The 22,599-nt window shown below is 41.2% G+C and overlaps 1 protein-coding gene across 5 annotated transcripts in view; it reads left to right on the top strand.

The window, feature by feature from the left end:
- The window catches only part of SH3BP2 (SH3 domain binding protein 2), a 64,106-nt gene that overhangs the window by 26,911 nt on the left and 14,596 nt on the right, over positions 1 to 22,599 (top strand). For 3 of the 5 annotated variants that reach the window (XM_077815914.1, XM_077815913.1, XM_077815912.1), the window contains exons 1-3: positions 13,137 to 13,269; positions 20,376 to 20,515; positions 21,669 to 21,771. In XM_077815914.1, the coding sequence (XP_077672040.1) occupies positions 13,148 to 13,269; positions 20,376 to 20,515; positions 21,669 to 21,771 (365 nt within the window). In that variant the 5' untranslated portion in view covers positions 13,137 to 13,147. Of the gene's footprint in view, positions 1 to 13,136; positions 13,270 to 20,375; positions 20,516 to 21,668; positions 21,772 to 22,599 lie in introns of those variants that run through there. The other 2 variants (XM_077815916.1, XM_077815915.1) reach the window with 1 other exon arrangement.

Here is a 22,599-nt window from a genome sequence, read left to right as displayed (position 1 = left end):
TGATAATCTGCAAATTCCAAGATTTCCTTAAATATACCAAACAAAAAAAAAAAAGATCTTTCCATTAGGAAATAGAAAAAATAGGTTCCAACAGTAACTCTACCTCACTGCACACTTGTATTAACTGGGGTTCCTTTTTTTCCTGGTTAAATAGATTTTATGACCAGCAGTAGGTCCTAAAATATGTGGGATGTGGAGTGTAGCTGAGCTATTGTTGATTTTAGAGCCATCATTTCTGCATTTTCTGAATCTTTGTGTAAAATTCGCATGACATTAATGTAGGTTTGCTGTGGGAGTTATGATAGGTGGTTTTTTGTTGTTGTTTTTTTTTATGTATTAAGTAAAATAGGCAATAAAAGCCAGGTAAGTTCTCTGTTTTATTGATAGAATGGGCAGACTAGAGTCTCAATGATAAGAAAGGAGTTTCAGCTGCTTGTTACTCAGTTGTCCATAAGCAACAAGGCAAGCTAGAATTTTTGCATGTGTTGCAGACTTATACAAATAAAAGTATTAGCTAAAATATCACTCTCTCTAAGCAAAAACCAGTATAACTGTTCTTCCTGCTCACTCAGCTCCGTATCTGTTGCTTTTAAACTTTGGAACTCCTGAAGTAATAATGGATCTTTAAAGCCCATTTATTTTCAAATTTTCAGTTCAGATCTCTCAAACTGTTCTGCAAAAACAACAAGGAGTCCGGTGGCACCCTAAAGACTAACAGATTTATTTGGGCATAAGCTTTTGTGGGTAAAAAAACCCCACTTCCCCACAAAAGTTTATGCCCAAATAAATGTTAGTTTTTAAGGTGCCACCAGACTCCTCGTTCTTTTTGTGGATACAGACTAACATGGCTACCTCTCTCAAACTGTTCTGTTTATTAAAGCTGACAGCTTAATTGTATGGTCTGAGCACAGTTCATAGATGAGATCATCTGTGTTACCCACAACCTATAATTGTAAACAGTTCATCGCAAACTAGCCTACTAGTTGAAATGCTTCAGTGATAGCATGTTACAGTCGGAGCTGAGAACTCTAGCCAAAAACTTCCCCCTGTGTTTGAGGAAACTCCCATTGCAGCCATCTGCAGTGCACTTTCTGTCTGTGGGCTATGGAGAAATAGGGCATTGGTGGCTGCAAGGTGCAACGTCATTCACCTACATGATTTTAAATGTCTTTATTTGCTATGTGTGTGTCACCCTAAAATCACTTCATAATGATTTCAACTAGCCCTTTAATAGCCATGTTTATAAGGAGGTACATATAACAGAGAAGTAGTTACAGGGGGTGAAAGCTTGAACTAGGGTCAGACACGTGTGAATGGGAACAGATGGAAATCTTGATTAGCTAAGGGGACCTCAAGATTCCAAAGAAATTATGATTTAAGATGAGGGGCTAAAATGTTTGGGGTAAGAACTTCTTTGCCTTAGAATTAAGGGTCTCAAGTTAAAGAACTTTTTGCCAGTGAATTAAAGATAAGCCTCTCTTAGGTTAAGGAATGTTCCTAACTGTATATAATTCTACATGACAGGTTTCAGAGTAGCAGCCGTGTTAGTCTGTATCCTCAAAAAGAACAGGAGTACTTGTGGCACCTTAGAGACTAACAAATCTATTTGAGCACAAGCTTTCGTGGGCCGAAGGTGCCACAAGTACTCTAAGTCTACATAGTGACTCTTGCCTCTTATTCTCCAATTGGTTACTTGGGCTTTATAACGGGGCACTGTGAGAGACACTTGTTGCTCACTGTGCTCCCTAACATGATGGAGAGAGACTCAACAGCAGATGTATGTCGCAGGATTATTTTTTCTGAAAGCAGTGTTGGAATATAGATAAGGTTTTCCTGGGGTCTTAGAAACAAATATAGTACACTGAGGATTTGGGGGAGGGAGGGCATCAAGCTTTCTGAAGTCTACTTTTTTAAGGACTTATCTACGTGGGAAAGTTTTACTTGTATAATTATACCAATATAATGACAGGTTTCAGAGTAACAGCCGTGTTAGTCTGTATTCGCAAAAAGAAAAGGAGTCCTTGTGGCACCTTAGAGACTAACCAATTTATTTGAGCATGAGTGAGCTGTAGCTCACGAAAGCTTATGCTCAAATAAATTGGTTAGTCGCTAAGGTGCCACAAGTACTCCTTTTGTTTATACCAATATAGTTATATTGCCATAGTTTTCCTGGTATGACACCCTGTGTGGACACTCTTATTGTGGTATAAGAGTAGGGTTTTTTGGCATAGCTTAAACCCCTTCCAATATGACATACGATAAACCCCCCACCAGTCTTATAAGAGTGCCTACACAAGGAGTTATACTGGTATATCAGTTTAAATGCACACCTTAGGTTTTTATAAAATAGCTTTCCCAGGTATACAAGCTCTTAAATACTTGTCCAGATCCCGCTGATGCATGACAACCTGTTTGAGTGCAGTGGTGGTCTGCCAAGTTGCAGTGCTGTGATACTTCTGTTTCTCTTATTGTGAAGATTAATTTAATTGTGAAAAGCTTTGGGTGAGGTTGATCTGTGAATCAGTCCAGTTCCATTAAAATTAGTTTTCTTCCTTTTCCACTTGATATATGGATCTTCATCTGCATCATGGTCATGTCTACAGCTAGTTAGTGCTGTCTTGCTTCGTAGAGGTTCCAAGCACACACTCTGCTGAAGTTTGTTCATAGCTCAGGTAGAGGGGAGGTAGAGACTCTAAGCTGAGAGACAGACCTGACTTTTTTTCTATTTTTAATTAAAGTAGTGTGTCTTCAAAGTTATTGTTGCTGCATCCTCTACAAGACTGACGGGTTTCCTCAGGCTTTTTTCTGGCTAAGGGGAGTTGGGGAATGACGGATTGGGGCTTTATTTGGGTTGAAGGGATTGGAGCTCATTTGGGTTGGGGAAAGTTTTGCAGGAGACCTTATCTTCTGTTTTTAATTGTTGATATGATTTTCACTTTGCAAAGCGTCTAGAAAACTCTGATGGGGCTAATAGAAGTAAATCTGAACAAATAAATTGCACAAGTGGAATTCACATGAGCAAATCCCATTGGATGTAATAGGAGCTGCACTTGCAGAGTGCATTGTCAGATGAGACATCTGTCAATATGATTATGATGTGCTTTCTACCGTTTACCGTGACTGAAATGGCCAAACTCCATTTTAAGGTTTGGATTTCTGGGAATGTACAAGTTTCAGATCACTTTTAGATTTCACTGGTGAATTACTGTAAATTACTGGGACAGATCCAGTCCTGATGTAAGATCATTGAAGCCAGCAGACTTATAGCAAGAGGGAATTTAATCCCTTGTTTTATTTTACATCTCTGTCTCTCTCTCTCTCCCCAAGTCTACAATGTAAGGTCAATACAGACACGTAGCAAGGTTATTAAAGATACTCTGCGGTATTCATTCAGGCAGCTGACTTTTTCCTGGGGCCTGGAGAAATTAGCACTTTATAAAGAAAAAAGTGGTATTTTCATTTCTTGCTGCTTTGCTCATTCGCCTGTGTGGCCTGTTGCAGGGCTGTTTACGGTCTGCTCTTGGCCACACACAGTGCTTCCTGTAAATTGGTCAGCAAGAGGAAACTGCTTGCGGCACTGCAGAGCCCGCTCAGCACGGTGCTGCATCTGGACTAGAGAACGAATGCCAGCAAGGGCAGCACAGTGTTAGAGATGTATATCTCATTGCTTTTGTTTGCATGCACCTAAGGTAGAGGAAGAACAGGTTTTGACTGGGAAAGGTAGAGAGTGGGGAACGCAGAAGAATCAGGGAAGGATCCAAATTCCACATTTCTGCTGGCATGAAATTCAAATGCCACTTGGGCCTTGTCTACACTACCAAGTTTTGTCACCAAAAACTGTATGCAAGAGTGAACACACTACAATGGGACTTTTGTCACGAAAAATGCCCAGTGTTAATGACAAAAAACTTCCACGCATACGAGAGACTTTTGTCTTTTCCCCTCCCTTTACTGTCGACAACGAGCCAGTGTAGACACTGCTGATTGTTTTGTCGACAGAACTGGCTTCCTCCAGTAGCCCACAGTGCCTGCCCTAATTGCCCTGCTCAGTGTTTTGATCTCTGCTGCTCTGCAGCATGCGCCCTTCCCCTTTCAAAGCTCCTGGAAGTATTTGAGCGCTGCTCCGTTTGGGGAACAAACAAAGAGCAAACCATTGGAATGCTCCTGTTCTGCCCGGCATTAGGAACACGGCAGCAGGCAGACTGCTATGCCGCTTTGCCGTTCCTCAGCACGGAGAGCTCACAGAGCTGCTCATGGTGCTGCTCTCGGCAGCTGAGGGGGCTGTGGGAGAACTCGCGCAGCAATCAGGTCTTCCTTCCCACATCTTCCTTACATACCCACGGTGCATTGCTCACACAGTCGATAATGGTTTTCCCAATGGGGACATGATCTGTCGACAGAGGGAGCAAGTGTGAACACCCTTTGGCCATTTTTGTTTTGTCCACTGTTCGGTGTCGACATAAGTTTTGTCAACAAAACTTGATAATGAAGACAAGCCCTTGGTTTGTGATATTCTGTCTGCAGTCTAATTCCCTGATTGAAATCTTGTAGTACTAAAGGGGTAAAATTGTAGTTAATCCTTCTGGGTGAAATTCTTCCCTGTGCAGAGCCAGCATGAAGCCTATGAGCCCTTGGAGTCCTACACTGAAGGCCTGAGTCTTAGTGGTGTGTAGGCCTTGTGCTGGCCTTCTTTGTGGGGGTGAATTTCACTCTTTGTGCAGAAGGATGTATGTAAAAGTACTCCCTGTCTGTTTCACTGGGGTACTGTTACATTCCTACAGTTGCCAAGTTTGACTCTTCCCTTGTTAATCTGTTTCAGGAAGATTTAACTTTTATCAGCCTTCCCATTTATGGTTCTAAAAGGCACAGTGATTCTGATTATTCCTGTGCTGGGAAATGACACACGTTCAAACTGCATCTTCTCCTCCAGAATCAGGAACTGTGTAAGCATTCTTACCTAGTTTCTCACTCTAACCCCAATGCCTTCTACAGGAAACAGTTTTGGTTTTGACTGCATTTCCCTCCCTATGAGTATCTCCACAGAATTGAAAATCAGCCAGAAAATTCCAAAGGGGCTCTTGGAATTTGAAATGATAAATCCTTTTGGCACTATGTATCTGTCTGCCTTGAGTGTGGAAGGAGGCCGGTGTGGAATTCAAAGAGAGAAATAATGTGAACCAAGTAGTTGCTAAAGGAATATGCTCTGGATAAATGAGAGGGGATTGAGGTGGGAATGTGAACACCGGAGACCAGCATGTTGTAGTAGCAAAGGCAGGAGTCAGCTGAGATAGGCTTTTGCACTTGCCCCTAAGAGGTGGAAAGGAAGGGACAGAAGTGGCCAGCAGCAGGTCCGGCTCCTAGGTGGAGGTACGCAAGTTACTCCGCATGGCTCTCGCCTACAGGCATTGCCCCCCTAGCTCACATTGGCTGGTTCCTGGCCAGTGGGAGTTTGGAGCTGGTGCTCGGGGTGAGGGCAGCGCATGGAGCCCTGTGGTCCCCCCGCCTAGGAGTCGGACCTGCTGCTGGCCATTTCTCGAGGTGCAGCGTGGTGTTGGAATAGCCTTAGCCGGACAGCACCGCTGACGGGACTTTTAATGGCCTGGTTGGTGGTGCTACCAGAGCTGTCATGACCCTGTGCCTTACATTCCGCAACCCAGTACTAGGTTGCAACCCACAGTTTGAAAACCACTAATATAGAGAATTAAATGACAGGGTTTGATAGCAGCCTGGATGTGGGCTGCAGAGAAAGGAGATGGAGAAGTGTGGCACAGAACTGTTGATCCTGGGTTAAAGGAGCCTGCTGATGGTATATCAGTGGTGATGTAGAGAGCTTGGGAGGAAAGAGGAAGTCACTTGCATCTAAGATTGATAAAAACTGATTGTTTTAAAATAACTTGGGTTTTTTATTTAAATTGTATTTTATTTAAATTAAATCCAGATTTATTTTTAAAAAATAAACTTACTTAAAACTAAATTTGAAATTGACTACTTATGTTAAGGCCTAAGCTTACTATCGATTAAAGTCATTTAAATTAAATACACAAAATGTTAAGCAGCACATGTTTGCTGCCAAGTTTTAAAGAAAGTCAAACTCCTGTACTGGTGGAAGTCATTGTTGAAGTACCTGGAATCAGAATGTGTTTGAAGGGCAAAACCAGCTTGCGTCAGCAGTAGCCTCTTCTGCAGGTGCACAGTGAATATTTTCTTTATTTCAGTTTATTCAATTAGTTAATTTCAATGATTAGTTTATTCAAAGTTAAGAAACCAACTGGGAATTGAAAAAGCAGGAAAGCTTGTTTTCCTCTTCCAAGCAATGAATAAAACCTAGATGTGACAGGATTTACTATTTCTAAAATCTTGAAAGACATAGTAACCAGAAAAAAATCGGTTCTCCTCACTAACTATAGATAATTCTTTTTTAAATAAATCCATTGTTTATCAAAGCACATGTATCCAGCATTTTTAAGGTAGTTTTATTTAATAAAATAATTTAAAATACTGTTTCTTTGCATTTTTAATGGAAATTCAAATTGAAAGTAAATAGCGCTTGATGTAAATAGCAAGTAAAAAAGTAATCACCACCTAGTAAATATGTACTGCATTATGCACCATTTTGCTAACATAATAAAAAAAATTAAGTTACACTATATAATTGTTTAATTGTGTATAGTTATAGTGCAGGAGTGACCAAACTTACTGACCCTCCGAGCCGCATACAAAAATCTTCAGAAGTTTGAGAGCAGCAAGAAACGCACAACCTGCTCCGCGGGGCGACACCTGCTGGGGTGCGGGGCTTCTGCCCCAATGCCCCCCATCCCCACTAGGCTAAAGCCGTTCGACCCCCCCCCCCTCCCTGCAGGGCAGAAGCCCCTAGTCCCACCACCTCACCGCAGGACAGAAGTCCCTAGTCCCACCCCGCTGCTACAGGTCAGAAGCCTCAAGCTCCAGTCTTGTAGGTGTGCATGGGGGGGTTCTGAGAGCCGCACTTTAACTGTAAAAGAGCCGCATGTGGCTCACGAGCCACAGTTTGGCCACAGCTGCTATAGTGTATCCTCCTAGTCATCAAAAAGAAGTACCAAATTTAGTGTAAAGACTATATTTTGTTGCAAATCCACATGTTTTAATGGTTACCAATCAATAAGAATAACCTCTTAAGAAAAATAACTAAAATGTACAAGTGCAATACATGATTAAAACTGATGGTTTAAATCAAGGTTTCCTATTAGCTGATTTATATCATAATTTAAATTGGTGATTTTAAATAATCCACCCTGCTTATATCCACTCTGATTTGGAGTTGGTGAGGAGATGTTGGAGAGATGTGGAGATTCTGTCCTTAGGTTTATCATCCTATTGTTTGGAGGAGGTTTAAACTGGGATCCACCTTGTATTGTATGTAGAGTAATATGGTGCAGTATAGTGGTTAAAGCAAGTGATTACTACTCCGGAAATACAGAGCTTTAGTCTTGTCTGTCACTGAGTCCCAACGTAGCTTTGAGCAAATAACCTCTATGCCTCAAGCACCTGATCTGTAAAATGGGGTTACTTACTGTGACAGTCTGTACCCCTATGTACAGCCCTGTTACAAGACTGATAACTTTTGTACAAAGTACGCCTTGTGAGATGGTAAATGAAAACTCATAATTTGCTGATCATTATTGTCCTAGTAAAATGTGGAGCAACTTTGCATGTAAAGTTATAGAATTCCTCTGTGTGTTATTATTGGACATGTTCCAAGTATGGGAGGAGCAGCCACAAACCAGTTCCCCAGAGACAAAAAGCTAGCCAGTGCCTCAGCCAGGTTCAGCAAAATCAAATGGACCATCAACTGGTTAAGTGGCCATCCTTTGGCAGGAAAGAGGATGTGAGTAAAAATCTTTATCTTGGTAAAATAACAGCTGTAGGTTCCCATCACACAGACTTTCTGTCTCTTGAACCTCAGCTAGAGATGTTTTCTCTTCTTCGAGAATCTATAAGATGAGAGAGGGAGCACCCTAAATCATTCCTTCCTTTCTCTTTACCCACGGCATCCACAACATCTGAAGAACAAAGGAAACAGCTTTGGAATGGGAGAGAGATTCTGACTGAAAGGAGTTGTCAGTAAGAGTGCTGTAACATGTAGTGAGAGAGAACTTTGCTTTAAATTCACTTAGCTTGTTAAATTAGGTATTCGTTGCATTTTATTTTCTTGTAACCAATTCTGACTTTTATGCCTCATTACTTGTTATCACTTAAAATTAGGGCTGTCAAGCAATTAGAAAAATTAATCGCGATTAACTGCGTGATAAAATATTGTGATTAATTGCACTGTTAATAATAGAATACCATTTATTTAAATATTTTTGGATGTTTTCTACATTTTCAAATATATTGATGTCAATTACAACACAGAATACAAGGTGTACAGTGCTCACTTTATATTTATTTTTGATTACAAGTATTTGCACTGTAAAAAAACAAAAGAAATAGAAGTTTTCAGTTCACCTAATACGAGTACTGTAGTGCAATCTCTTTATCATGAAAACTGAATTTGCAAATGTAGAGTTATGTACAAAAAAACTGCATTCAGAAATAAAACACTGTAAAATTTTAGAGCCTGCAAGTCCACTCAGTCCTACTTCTTGTTCAGCCAGTCACTCACACAAACGAGTTTGTTTACATTTGCAAGAGATAATGCTGCCTGCTTCTTGTTTACAATGTCACCCGAAAGTGAGAACAGGTGTTCTTGTGGCACTGTTGTAGCTGGCATCCCAAGATACTTATGTGCCAGATGCGCTAAAGATTCATATGTTCCTTCATTCTTCAACCACCATTCCAGGGGACGTGCGTCCATGCTGATGGGTTCTGCTCAATAACAATCCAAAGCAGTGTGGACCCACGCATACTCCTTTTCATTATCTGAGTCAGATATCACTAGCAGAAGGTCAATTTTCTTTTTTGGTGGTTCAGGTTCTGTAGTTTCTGCATCAGGGGTTGCTCTTTTAAGACTTCTGAAAGCACACTGCACACCTTGTCCCTCTCAGATTTTGGAAGGCACTTCAGATTCTTAAACCTTGCGTCAACTGTTGTAGCTATCTTTAGAAATCTCACATTGGTTCCTTCTTTGTGTTTTGTCAAATCAGCAGTGAAAGTGTTCTTAAAATGAACAACATGTGCTGGTCATCATCTGAGACTGCTATAAAATGAAATATGTGGCAGAATGTGGGTAAAACAGAGCAGGGGACATACAATTCTCCCCCAAGGAGTTAAGTCACAAATTTAATTAACACATTATTTTTTTAAAAAGCATCATCAGCATGGAAGCATGTCCTTTGGAATGATGGCCGAAGCGTGAAGGGGCATACAAATGTTTAGCATATCTGGCATGTAAATACCTTGGAATGCCGGCTATAAAAGTACCCTGCAATGCATGTTCTCACTTACTGTTGAAACTATAAATAAGAAGAGGGCAGCACTATCTCCTGTAAATGTAAACAAACTTGTTTGTCTTAGTGATTGGCTGAACAAGAAGTAGGACTGAGTGGATTTGTAGGCTCTGAAGTTTTACATTGTTTTGTTTTTGAGTACAATTATGTAAGGAAAAATCTACATTTGTAAGTTGTACTTTCACGACAAAGAGATTGCACTATAGTACTTGTTTGATGTGAATTGAAAAATACTATTTCTTTTGTTTATTTTACAGTGTAAATATTTGTAATAAAAATAATATACACTTTGATTTCAGTTACAACACAGAATACAATATATATTGTGACAGGGTTGGGCCAGATGGGTACAAGAGAGTGATAGAAGGCAGATATATTAGCCCCAGGTTAAGTAGGTCCCTTTTCCCTTGGTAAGGTAACAGGGAAGGTTCCAGGACAATCAGGAACTTTCTGGAAACAATTAAGGCAGACAGGCTGATTAGAACACCTGCAGCCAATCAAAAAGCTGCTAGAATCAATTAAGGCAGGCTAATCAGGGCACCTGGGTTTTAAAAAGGAGCTCACTTCAGTTTGTAGTGTGTGAGGAGCTGGGAGCAAGAGGCCCAAGAAGCTGAGAGTGAGAAGGCATACTACTGGAAGACGGAGGAGTACAAGCATTATCAGACATGAGGAGGAAGGTCTTGTAGTGAGACTAAAGAAGGTGTTGGGAGGAGGCCATGGGGAAGTATCCCAGGGAGTTGTAGCTGTCACGCAGTTGTTACAGGAGCCACTGTAGACAGCTGCAATCCACAGGATCCTGGGCTGGAACCCGGAGTAGAGGGCGGGCCCGGGTTCCCCCCAACTCGGTACTGGAGGAGTTGAACTGGACTGTGGGTTCCACCAGAAGGAAAGGTCTCTGGCCTGTTCTCCAAACCACTAGGTGGATTAGCAGAGACTGTGGGGATTGTTCTTCTTCCTTTCCCCATGCTGAACAATGATAAGGCTAACTGAGTGAACGGCCGATTTGAGTCACAAAAGTGGCCAAACTGAGGGCTGCTGTGAACCTCTGAGGCGAGAAAATCCGCCAATAAGCACATTGGGTCCTCACCAAGGCAGAGGAGGAACTTTTGTCACAATATGAAAATGTAGAAAAATATCCAAAATATTTAATAAATTTCAATTGGTATTCTATTGTTTAACTGTCTGATTAAAACTGATAAATTGTGATTAATTTTTTTGAGTTAATTGTGACTTAACTGCAATTAATTGATAGCCCTGCTTAAAAACTATCTTTTGTAGTTAATAAACTTGTTTTACTGCTTTATCTAAATCAGTATATTTGGATTCAGGTGCTTGGGAAACTCCATTTGGGATAACAGGATTTGTGCATATCATTTTCTATTAATAAAACGAGGGGCGTGTTATGAGCTTGTATTGTCCAGGAGAGAGCTGGGCAGTACAAGACATACATTTCTGGGGTAAAGTCTGGGCCAGGGAATTTGCTGGTGTCTCTCTGCAGTGTAATTCATAAGTGACTGGCTATAGCGCTCATATAATATAAATGGGGGTAACTTACTTGCTGGAGGTTGTGTGTGAGCAGACCAGGAGTGGTGACTCTCACCAAAGCAGTGTAAAACGCACTGGCACAGTGTAAAAGGTTGCAGAACTGAGGGGGAACAGCTGTTCATCAGTCCAGATTGTACCCTGGATAACGTCATGCATACCCACCTACCTCCCACTCTTAAGTTCTCTCTAAGCTGTGCAGCCATGTGGTCGCACAGCTGCCTATTAAGCCCTGCTGTGGGGAGAGGTGCCCCTCCCTGCTGGCCCTAGCACAGACCAGTCTCGGACTTGCTGCGGCCAGGGGAGAGGAGCCCATCCCTCGGCTCGGCCCGGCCCAGCCCCGCCGGAGCTGCTGCAGTCGGGGAGAGGCACCTCTCCCCGAGCCCCAAGCTCCTGCAGTAAGAGAGGGCTTGGGGGGGACTCCTCTCCCCCCAACGCAGACCAGGGACAGCCTGTACCCCAAACTCCTCATCCCCTGCACCCCAACCTTCTGCCCCAGCCCTGAGCCCCCTCCTGCACCCCAAATTCCTCATCCCCAGACCCACACCCCCAGCCCTGAGCCCCCTCCCACACTCCAAACCCCTCGGCCCAACCCTCACCACACAAATTTTGTTGTGTGCACCAACATGAAGGTAATGTGTCACACATCACCTCCATATTGGTGCACATAACAAAATTCATTCTGCACACGGACATAAAAAATTAGCGGGAGCACGGCTCCCACCGTGAGGTTTTGTTAACATTTGTGGCTAAGTGTAGAGACGTTAATAACTCACCTTCAGGGCTCTGTCCCAGTGGTACTCAACCTTGGGATTGTGTAGAGGTTTCAGGTACTTTCAGCCACCCTTGCCTTATTACTAAGTGAGGGGAGGGGTCCAGGGAAGGTGGAAGGAGGACTTCGTGGGTGTCCTGGTATGGAAAAGGTTGAGAACTGCTTTCCTACCCAATACCACCGCTATCTGTATCTCAACCTAGATTATTTCATCCTTCTCGTACAGCTTTTGTTCTCCTTAAGCCATGCACCTAACCATACCATTTGTAGCCTTCTCCTTTTTCCATATTGTTCCTTGTGCTTGGAACCTCTCCCCTTCCCTTTTGAGACCCGGACTCGTATATTCTTAAAACACACATCTTCCTTGAAGCCCGTTGGTGCTGATCCACCAAAATAGGTTTTCAGTACACAGCATCCCTCTTTAAAAAATGTCTTGTCCCCACCACTCTGAACAGTGCTAGTCATCTATTGTATTATGTGGCTTTACTGTGTTTTCTATCCTGTGGTGTCACTTAATTCAGCCTGGTTAATTCCCACTGACATCAGTAGGGCATGTGAATTTTTTGCATCTTTATAATTTAAGACCCTCAGTTGAAGGGGCTATAACAGTATAAAATAGTGGTATTTTATATATCATCATCATCATCTGATGGCCCTTAGATTGTAGAATTTTGCCTTTACGTTACAAGCGCCTTAGGGAAGGGTTTTGTCTTCCCTTATGCTTTGTGTAAGGTGAAGCATGCTGACAGTACTTAAGATATTCCTGCTTTCATAGAGGGTGAACTTTCTGCATCAGTTTTGTGAGTATTTAACAAGGTGGCTGTCTTTAGTTCCTTTGTTTGAAAGAAGAAGGGCAATCTCAGGTTGCTTTGGGTAACATTAGAGATAAATATTTAATCCATTCCATTATTATAAACCACCAACATCTGAAACATTTGCTTCTCTTCTTAAGCACTAAGCAATCATTCTGAACCAGGCTTCCACTTGAGTGTAAATTCAAGCACAGAGCCACACCCCCCCAAAACTTCCTCTTTTTAATCCTCCATTTCCTCATGAAAAAAGTACCAAACCAGCTGTAATGGAAAATTCTCTCCCTTTTTGGGTAGCTGTCTGCCACAGGCTGAGATTTTTGTAAGTTTCGTTTTACTACCTCTCTGGTGTATCAGGAAATTCTGATAGAGATAATGCTGCCCAATGACCCCAGGAACAGGAAGCAACACACACAGAGACACACACAGCCAACAAAAAAGGAAGCAACCCATTGCTGAGGCGTCCCATTTGACCCTACTGCACTGCCTGGAAGGGTCAGGGCATGGTTTTTTTCCTCCCTTTTCTAATATGAAACCTGAAGCTGCTGCAGCAACCGTGACAAAGATATTTAATCAATAGGTGCACACTACAGGGAGATATGCTAACTTTCTTACCTGAGGCAGATTATAAATGGCTAATGGCTTCATCTGTACAAAGGAAAAGCTCGTTCGGTGCCACGTTCAGTAAGAAAGCTGTGTACCGGTCAGATCTTGTCATCAGGTTAGTATGAGTTTGTGGTTTGTTAATCTATGCTCTTTTCCTTTTACCTACATAAAGAGTAAACTAATAAGAAAAAAGAAAAAAATCCTCTTTTGTTCTTGACTCTTGTATGTGGATTAAGAATGAATCAGTCATTTAAAAAAAACGTGGGGGTCAGGGGGAACGGGGAAGGAACGCACTTCCATGAAATTAAAAGCCAGTGAAGACGCTATGTGCACATTAAACTTGTTCATAATTGAATGCTTTGCAGTGGGATTCAGTCCCCAGTGTCTCTCTTCCCATAATACTGACTGGACTTCCACAGCATTGCCAGTATCGGTAATTATCCTCTCTGACAGAACTGTTGATGAAAACGGAGGCAGGAAAAGGATTAACCTGAGAAAATTAAATTATGTTGCGTATCTGATTTTTATTAGATGTTTCAGTGTGAAATGGATTTTTCTAGTGGAAGAGCACCTGAGATCTCTGCAAGGTTAGAAAATCCAGTTTTAGGAACAGAAAGTAAATGTGTGGCTAGCTGAAGCTGAAATGGTAGAGTTTTGTTCTGACATGCTGAGAATATGCTGTTTTTTTCCTTTCCTCAGTAACCATGCTCTTTGCAGCCGGCTACGTGTATAGTGTTGTCTCTCTCTTGGCTAGGCCACCTGTGTAAGATGGAATTCTCAATTGTCTTTCCTTCTATCTTTATTTACTGCACCATTCCTTTTGTTGTATTATTTGTAGGTTCAAAAGCTTCCCAGCTGAGATCTCACTTTTCGTGGGTGTATTGTCAAGATGGGACTTAAAGATGAAATGCTACAGTACATGTGAAATTATGGCACTTTTTATAATTCTCAAATATAGTATGCTGAGACACTTCTGACAAACTGAACTCAGATTTAATGTTTTGTGCTGTAAATTTGAGAGGCTGTTTTTCATTTGCTGACCAAATTGATCCGCAGTGTTTAACAACACAGGGTGTAAATAATATCATGGAAAGCTAAGACATCCAGTATAACCTCGGGTTGGTGAAAGCTCAGAGAGAAAAATAACATGGTTTTTAGGCCTGAATCCTGCAAGATGCTGAGCAGTAACTGCAAGATACCAAGTTGCCTCATTTCCAGTTGAATTCAGTGGGAGTTGGGGCATGCCGTGCCATGCAGGGTGAAGTCCTTATCTGTTAATCTGTATTTGCTTTAATTTAGGCTGGATGTCTTTGCAACATTCACATATTTTTAGGTTAATTGATTTTAGGGCCAAAAGAGTCTGTTGTTGTTCTACAATACACTCCAGATTTTGAGGGCAAAATTACATTAGTTTGGGTTCTTTTTATGTAAATCTAAATGCATAACTGAATCTAGCTGCTATATATACCCTATGTGCTCAAGAGATTAATGGAGGAATGGGTAGGAATAAGATTTCATTTCTCGATAAGATTTAGATAATTGATTTAAGCACCCCATCTGCCGCAGAAATCTGCAACTTTTCTGCAGTTGATGAGTTTCAGTAACCAAAGGCCATTATACCAAGATTGAGGACCTCTCTGCAACCTCATGTTGAAGTGGTATTACCAAGAGGACAATATAATGTGAATGGCATCTGCCTTCAGCTGTCCGTATGCCATTGTTTGCAGTGCTGTTGTAGCTGTGTTGGTCTCCGGGTATTAGAGAGACAGGGTGTGTGAGGTAATATATTGGACCAACTTCTGTTGGTGAAAAAGATAAGCTTTCGAGCTGACACAGAGCTCTTCTTCAGGGCTGGGAAAGGTACTCAGAGTGTCACAGCTAAATATAAGATGGAACAGATTGTTGAGCAGAAGTTGTCAGCAATTATTTAAGGGACCATTCAAGGTGAAGGGGCCTATTAATGTCCCTGTAGTCGCAGGACAAAAAAGGGGGCTCATTATCAGAAGCAAGCTCCCCACAGGACCCACCAATTCAAAGTAGCACCAGACCCTGCCATAACAACAGATGCAAAACCTGTAAACATGTCTCCACTGCTACTATGATTGATACCACCACCAACAAACCCTTCAAGATCCATCAATCCAAGGCATACCTCTCACTATGTGTAGTGTGCCCATCCAGTGCACTAAATGCCCCAATGACAACTAGGTGAGTGAAACCAGACAATCACTACATTCTTGAATGAACTCGCACAGAAAAATGATAAAAGACAAAAACACCGTATCACCCATGGGCGAATACTTATAAAATCACTCCATGTCTGACCTCTCAATCTTTGTCCTCAAAGGAAACCTGCACAACATCTTCAAAACTGTGCCTGGCAGCTTAAATTCATAATTTTGTTAGACACTAAAAAATAACTGGATTTATGATTTATTACAGTAATCTGTGATGCGTTAACACCCCTTTTGGCCTGTGACTGCAGAGGTGTAAATGGGTCACTTTAACTGGAATGGTCTCTTAGCACGTATTCTACCTACTTATGCTAAACAATCTGTTCCATCTTGTATTTAGCTTTAGTACTCTGAGTACTTTTCCCAGGCCTGAAGAAGAGCTCTGTGTAGCTTGAAAGCTTCTCTCTCTCACCAACAGAAGTTGGTCCAGTAGAAGATTTACCTCAGTCACCTTCTCTTATGTATGCTGTTATGGCTTTCACAAGCGTTGGCACAAACATGCTGTAGCAATACTTTTTTGTCCAAATAACTTCTCAAGTAATCCATCACAGCAACTGCAGCTATGTTCAAATTACCTGTGATACAGACTCAGGCGAACCTAACCCCTTAATACTCCGTTCATTTACCAAAAATGTTGCAAACTCTATTTCTAATGGTCGCTTTGCAAAAGAAGAAATACTCGATATGTGTTAAGTACGTGCTCTAGGTAGAGTATGAATAGGCTTTGAGGTATGCTGGAGAGTAACGTGACCACACTGTGCTGTGTTTCAAAGAAAACTCTTCAGTATTGAAGATAGTGCTATAAATTACTGTTCCTGTGTTCCACCCCAGCATACTATAGAGCACAGAGTCTTCCTAACAGACATGGGATTGTCCCAGAAAATCCCTGAGGAGTCAGGTACAACAGGGACAAGGCCCTTTCTGGTGTGCTTTGATTGTCTTTGGATCAGTCTCAGTACTACTTCAGGTGGGGAAGGATGTGTGTTCAGTGGGCACTCTGTTTTTGGGTTTTTTTGGGAGGGGAGAAGGATGGGTTGTTTTCTTGGCTTGGTCAGCATGATGAAAACTAGGCAAAAGAATGTATCTGTTTCTTAAAAACAAATGCTTTTTGCTGTTACAAGGAACTCACAGAATGAGTTGGGGAAAATTTTCTGAGTAGCCTCAGCAAGAGGCCCCATTCTTATGCTGGTTAAACTTGGTGTACTTACACCACTGTAATTGAGGCTAGGTACACAATGCAGCTTACATCAGTGTAAGTGATGTCTCTTGGGTGCAAATAAGGCACCCTCCTGAGCAATGTAAATTACACCAATCTAAGCGCCACTGTGGACAGCGCTATGCTGGCGAGAGAGCTTCTCCCGCCAGCGTATCTACTGCCACTCGTGGGGGCTGGAGTAATTAAGTCAACGAGAGAGCTGTCTTTTGTCAGCTTAGAGCATCTACGCTAGCAGTGCATCTAAGATCAGAACCTGGCTCAGGGTCTCTTGTCTTGGCCTGCAGTCTCAGGTATTTAGACATGTAACCATAATCTGAAAAATGAGTTGGCATTCCCTGTCTATTAGTGATCCGAGAGCTTAATGTGCTCAGATTATAAATCATACAGTGATTTACTGCAATAACTGCCAACTCCAGTTGGGATTTGAAAATCAAGCTGTTCTTTGTCTCTCCTATATCAGCAGTAATAAAGATCCTGCAATCAGAACTTTTCTGACAGTTGTGTCCATGAAATCTGAGGCAGAATAGAATCTAGTGCTCTCTTTTCCGTAGATATTTTTGGATCTGTGGTATTATCAAGAGTAGTATTAGAAAAATATGTTTTTTCCCTAATAGAGTAAGCAGTTGTGATATGAAGATATATATGGGGCTTGAAATTGGTCGGTTACATTGGTGAGACTTCACTAAAGTCAATGAGTTTATTCCAGTTATACTAGTATAACACAGAAGAGACACTATCCTGTTAAATAGAAAGATTCCATTTTTACTTAATCTCCTTTTTAAACATAACCAAATCTCAGGAAATTTCATCAGTTTGATTTCTGATGATTTCAATGTATATTTTGACTGATGTTTGTCATTTAAAAAAAATATTTGTCGGTCCCGGATTTCCCCTTCACACCCTTCATTTTAAGGAAATCACTCCCATGATGACACTAGAGTGTTGCAACATTTGGGTTTCTACAGCCAACTGAAAATGTGCTCACATTCCCTCATGCCTACTTTTCAGCTTCTGCGGTATAGACAAAAAACATTTAATCCAGTTTTGATTTCAGTTTGCAGGAATAACTTCAATGCTTTTTTGGAGTTTAAAGCTTCTGTGCATAGTGCATCTCTGGCTCATTATCATGTTGCTTTTATCAAAGATCTCTGTGAGTGCAGCGGAACAAGTCGTCTCATGATTAGGGATTAGGTAATGGGTTGGGGAGAGGCTTCAGTGGAAGGTGGTGTAGATACAGCGTATGTGCAGAAGAGGAACTATTTCAGTGAGAATGGGAAAGTATTTGGGGCAAGTGAGGGAGTTCCCGTTGTACTGGTGGAGCCTATAGTGGGCTAATGGTGGTGTTCGAGTTAATCCATCATGGCTCCATCTGTTGTCTTGGGTTTGAGACTAAAAACATTGCAGCCCCCCGCCCTCCATCTCTCGAACCCTTTCTAAAAATAGAGGGCAAAACTAACATCCATGCCTGAGCGCTAGGCTGCTTAGGAAAACTAGCACTGAATCTAGCAGACAGACAATGCAAGTATGCATAAATGCATAACACTTCGCAAAAACGTTCTCATCCAGGGCAAGTTTAATTGCTCTTGAGGGAGAAGTAAAATATTACTGGCTTTTTCCCCATCATTGTCAGCACAGCAGGGAGCTGGCAAGTAGGTTGGATCCTGCTCTGGTAACTTTTTAATGACCATTTTTTCAAGGCAACATAAGGTGGTGTCATTCAGTGGTGAGAGTGGGTTATGTTGATTGTGACCTGGTCAAATCAAATCCACAATCTAGTATTCTGTGTGACATTTGTGTACCTGGCTTCACCACTTTGGCCCATAAGTTAATACATCACTGCCTCCGAGAAAGCAGGACATGTGCATAGGAGATGGGGCCTCTCTGGAAGTATTGGGAGGGCGGGTCAGAGAGAGAACAGAGGGAGCAGCATGGACTGGCAATCTTCTGAGCAAGAGGAAGAGACTCTGGGAACAGCGAGCTGAGTAGATTGGGGAGTTTAAGGTTGGGATAGAATCAGTGAGAACGGAGAGGGAACAGCGTAATGAGGAAGACTATTAGGAATATAGAGAAACTCAATGGATGGAATAATGATATTGGGGGAGTCCCCTGGGGAAGAGTTCATTACTGAGGTATAGACACCTCATACATATCTAAAATATAGCCAGGTGGCCATGGGTGGGGACAAGAGCTGGTAAGATAGTTGGTTCCATTCAGAGTGCCTCAGAACTTTGCGGCCTAGGGCACCTTGTGCAGTTTTGTCTTGCTCTGTTTTGAAAAGAAAGCTAGTAGGGTACTAGTTACTTGTGGTGCAGCTCACACCTATGGCTTCAGAGTCACTGCTGTTACCTCAAACACTGATTCCTCTCTCGTTTCAGAATAATTATGATTTTATTAAACAAACATGGACCAAATTCTTAGTGGCTCTGTTCAATCAGAAAACTAGTATGGAAAGAAAAAAGTACCCACTGTACATGCTGTGGGAAAACAGAAGCATGTACTGTACTACTGCAATGAATCATTCAGCAAAAACAAACTCCTTGCTCTCTTCACAATGGGTACTTTGAGTCACCACGTTAGGCTGAAGGGAATTTAGTTAGTGAAATTATATGTGTGGAAAGCACGTTCCTAGGTTATAGATTGACAGTGTTAGCATTTTTTTGTGGAAAAGATGGAGTAAACAGCATCCTTTAAATTTTTAGTTCTTTCTGCTCCGCGTCCAACATCTGTTCAAGTCACAAACAGCTTGAAATCAACTAATAATAGCTGAGGAACTTTAGCAGTTCATGAGCCCTGCTCTCTCCCGTTGAGGTACTCTGTTCAAGCCTTGGGAATAATACAGCATTGTATGTGAAGGTCAAAGTTTCTCTTCAGTTCATAGAGGGTGTTCTCAGTACTAGATAATTAAGGGATTTATCCAAGCCCTGCACAATGCCTTTTATTGCCAGTTGAAGAAAGAAGGGTCTCTTTGTGATTATAACCAAGCTGATAAAACTAGTTATTAAGGAATTAATACTCTGTAGCCTGTAAACTGCATAAGAAGGGAGAGCAGAAAGAACTGTAATTGCTAGGATACTCAGTGCAGTGTGGCAGCAATAATTAATGTAGGCTGCCATTAAATGAAACATCAAGGGAGGGTGAATTTGAGTTTGATTATATCCTCACTGTATTGCATGTGACACTAAAAGCAATGTTATGTAATACACACTCCGGTTTATGACAGTACAAAGAACTGAGATAGATAAGAAATGAGGTGCACTCTGTATCTGAATCACAATGTCACTTCTTCGAATAATGGGGGTGGATCTTAACCCTTCCAGCAGCAAGGCTATATACGTTACTACTGGATTGAGCCCCCCCCCCCTTTTTTTTTTCTTTCATGGAAATGTTTTCACAATGTGTTGCTACACATGAAGTTAAACTTCTTCTCCGGACCACTGTCATTACCTTGGTGATATGTACAAAAATAAACAGGTTTCAGAGTAACAGCCGTGTTAGTCTGTATTCGCAAAAAGAAAAGGAGTACTTGTGGCACCTTAGAGACTAACCAAGTTATTTGAGCATGAGCTTTCGTGACTTTGTGCACCATATTTTTTTTATGCATTGCAAACTTCCTGAAATCTCTGAGACACTAGTTTATTCCACATACTTGGCTGCTGTACTGTTAGTTATTTCCTTAAACATGTTTTCCAAACAAGTTTCCTTTCTGAAAGTTCATTTCTTAAAGCAAAATATACATACAATGTGAAACACTTTTTTCATTCTAAATAGCAGAACAATGGCCGCAGAAGAGCAGCACTGGCCAGTCCCAATGAAGGCAATTGGAGCACAGAACCTACTGACAATGCCTGGGGGGGTTACCAAGTCAGGATACCTGCACAAAAAAGGAGGCACCCAGCTGCAGATCTTAAAATGTAAGTTGGGGAGGATGTTAGTTGGACTGCATCTGGTTGCTTTAAATGTTTGCATTTGTGGACAGTGACAGGCAGGCATTATAGGCAGGCAGTTAGTGTTCCTGTGTTTATAATGAAGCTTTGCCCTTTCATGTGTTTTGTTCGTATTGGATTTAATTTTACAGTAATATCTAAAGATGATGCTTTCTTGTTTTAGAATATTAAAAATTTTAGATGGGGGTGGGGTGAGGATGTGCATTTCTTTCTTCCCTCTAGTTTGTTGGATTTGGATGTCAGTGCCTCCAAAAATAAGACTGAGAAAATGAATCTACTTTCTCTCCAGTGTGCTTGGAATACCTCATTTATTTCAAACATTTTGGTCCATTATTTTCAAAACAAAGTTCTAGTCAACTTCTTGTCCAGATTGGAATGTATGAAATCTATTATTCTGAACTGGAGGTAGACCTCCCCCAAGCACCCTACCTTAAGATTTAGAGTAAACATATTTTTCATATCAGTAATTGCTCCTGGAATCCACATACCTTTAAGGTAAGAAATCCAAGGCTGTGTGTTTTCTTTGTTTCTAGGAAATGCATAAAATATAGTTTCATTATAACAGATATGGAAAGAAATTGCTGCTTTTGATATAGGAGGGAGAAACACTGGAATTTGATTTTTTTTTTAAACTACTCAGTTTTATTGCCAACTTCTCTAACTATATAAAGGCAAGGGAGGCTTAGTTCTGGTTTTGGGGTCAGCGTGAACATGTTTTGATTTTAGTTTCAGTCACGAAGTGTGGCTTTTTTCGGAGATCGGGTATTGTTGGCCTTTGGGTTATGTTCCTTGGATGTGGTTTGGGCTGCAGTCTCATGCTAGTGCTTTCCTCCACTAGAGAAATACAGGTATGGGTCAGCCTTACATCCTTTGAAGTACCTCCCCACTCCCCTTCAGAGCAGCTGTCTCTCAAATGAAGAGAACTGACAGCACATTACATTCTGATAGGCTTATGAGTTGACTGCAGTATCATGTGACTTGTCATTCAGCTAAAAAAATCATCAATTATAATGATCTATTAAACTAGCCAGAACTGCGTAATTCAGGCAGAATTGTTTGAAAGTGCTTAGTAATTCACTCACTTTGAGTTGATTTTTTTCCTCCCACCTTCTCTTTCAAGGGCCACTGAGATTTGTGATTATCCATGAGGGATGTATTTACTACTTTAAGACTAGCACATCTGCATCTCCACAGGGTGCTTTCTCTTTAAATGGCTATAACAGGTGAGTGGTACAAAATATTTATATTATACACAGACACCGTTTAATGATAAAAGCATGGCTTTTACTTAAGTTTTAAGTAACATTGACTCAGGGAAAAGTAACTTTTTCTAGTTATGCAGATTTTGTTAATTATAGTTTACTTAAGGAACATTTAATGCACCCACAGTGACATTTCACTAAGGATTATTCCATTCACTCCATACAAATCAGATGGTGATCAGGCAACTGGGAAAGGGATCTTGGGGTTGCCTTTTCAAGCTGCAAACTGTTGGCATTATGTTATCTGAATAAACTGTTTTGTCAACATAAATGCCCTTAGAGACACAGGCTATGTGCCAAAGGCACATGCTCTTATAAATACATATTCACTACCGATGTTTACAGTAATACTGCTGTAGTGTGTTTAATTCAGGGAGGAAAACCTACATTAACTCCATAATACAGGCAGACTTCTCACTGTTGCTGTTGGTGTTACACCGTATTGCAATGTGAGATCTCTGCTCCAATAGGTAATATGACGTTTTTCCTTACTAGAAGATCCTATTCCTTTCACCTTTTACCATTTCTTCAGAGAAGCTATCAAAATGCTAACAAATAGGATCAACTTGATTTCTGATTTACACTGATAGATGTGGCCTTTTTGTTTTTGGCAGATATTATCACGGTCCCCATGTTTTCTAATTATCTTCATCATCATCAGAAAATAATAGAAATACTTTTGGAGTTAACTGGTGCCAGCCAATGTTGCCTCCTTATAGAGGACATGCTAAAAGGAAACGATACAAAACCACCCATATGGTCATAAACAAGAGAATATGCATGCAAAAA

The sequence above is a fragment of the Eretmochelys imbricata genome, chromosome 4 (genome assembly GCF_965152235.1).
Source record: "Eretmochelys imbricata isolate rEreImb1 chromosome 4, rEreImb1.hap1, whole genome shotgun sequence".
Taxonomy (NCBI): Eukaryota; Metazoa; Chordata; order Testudines; family Cheloniidae; genus Eretmochelys; species Eretmochelys imbricata.
This window is presented reverse-complemented; position numbering and strand designations above follow the sequence as displayed.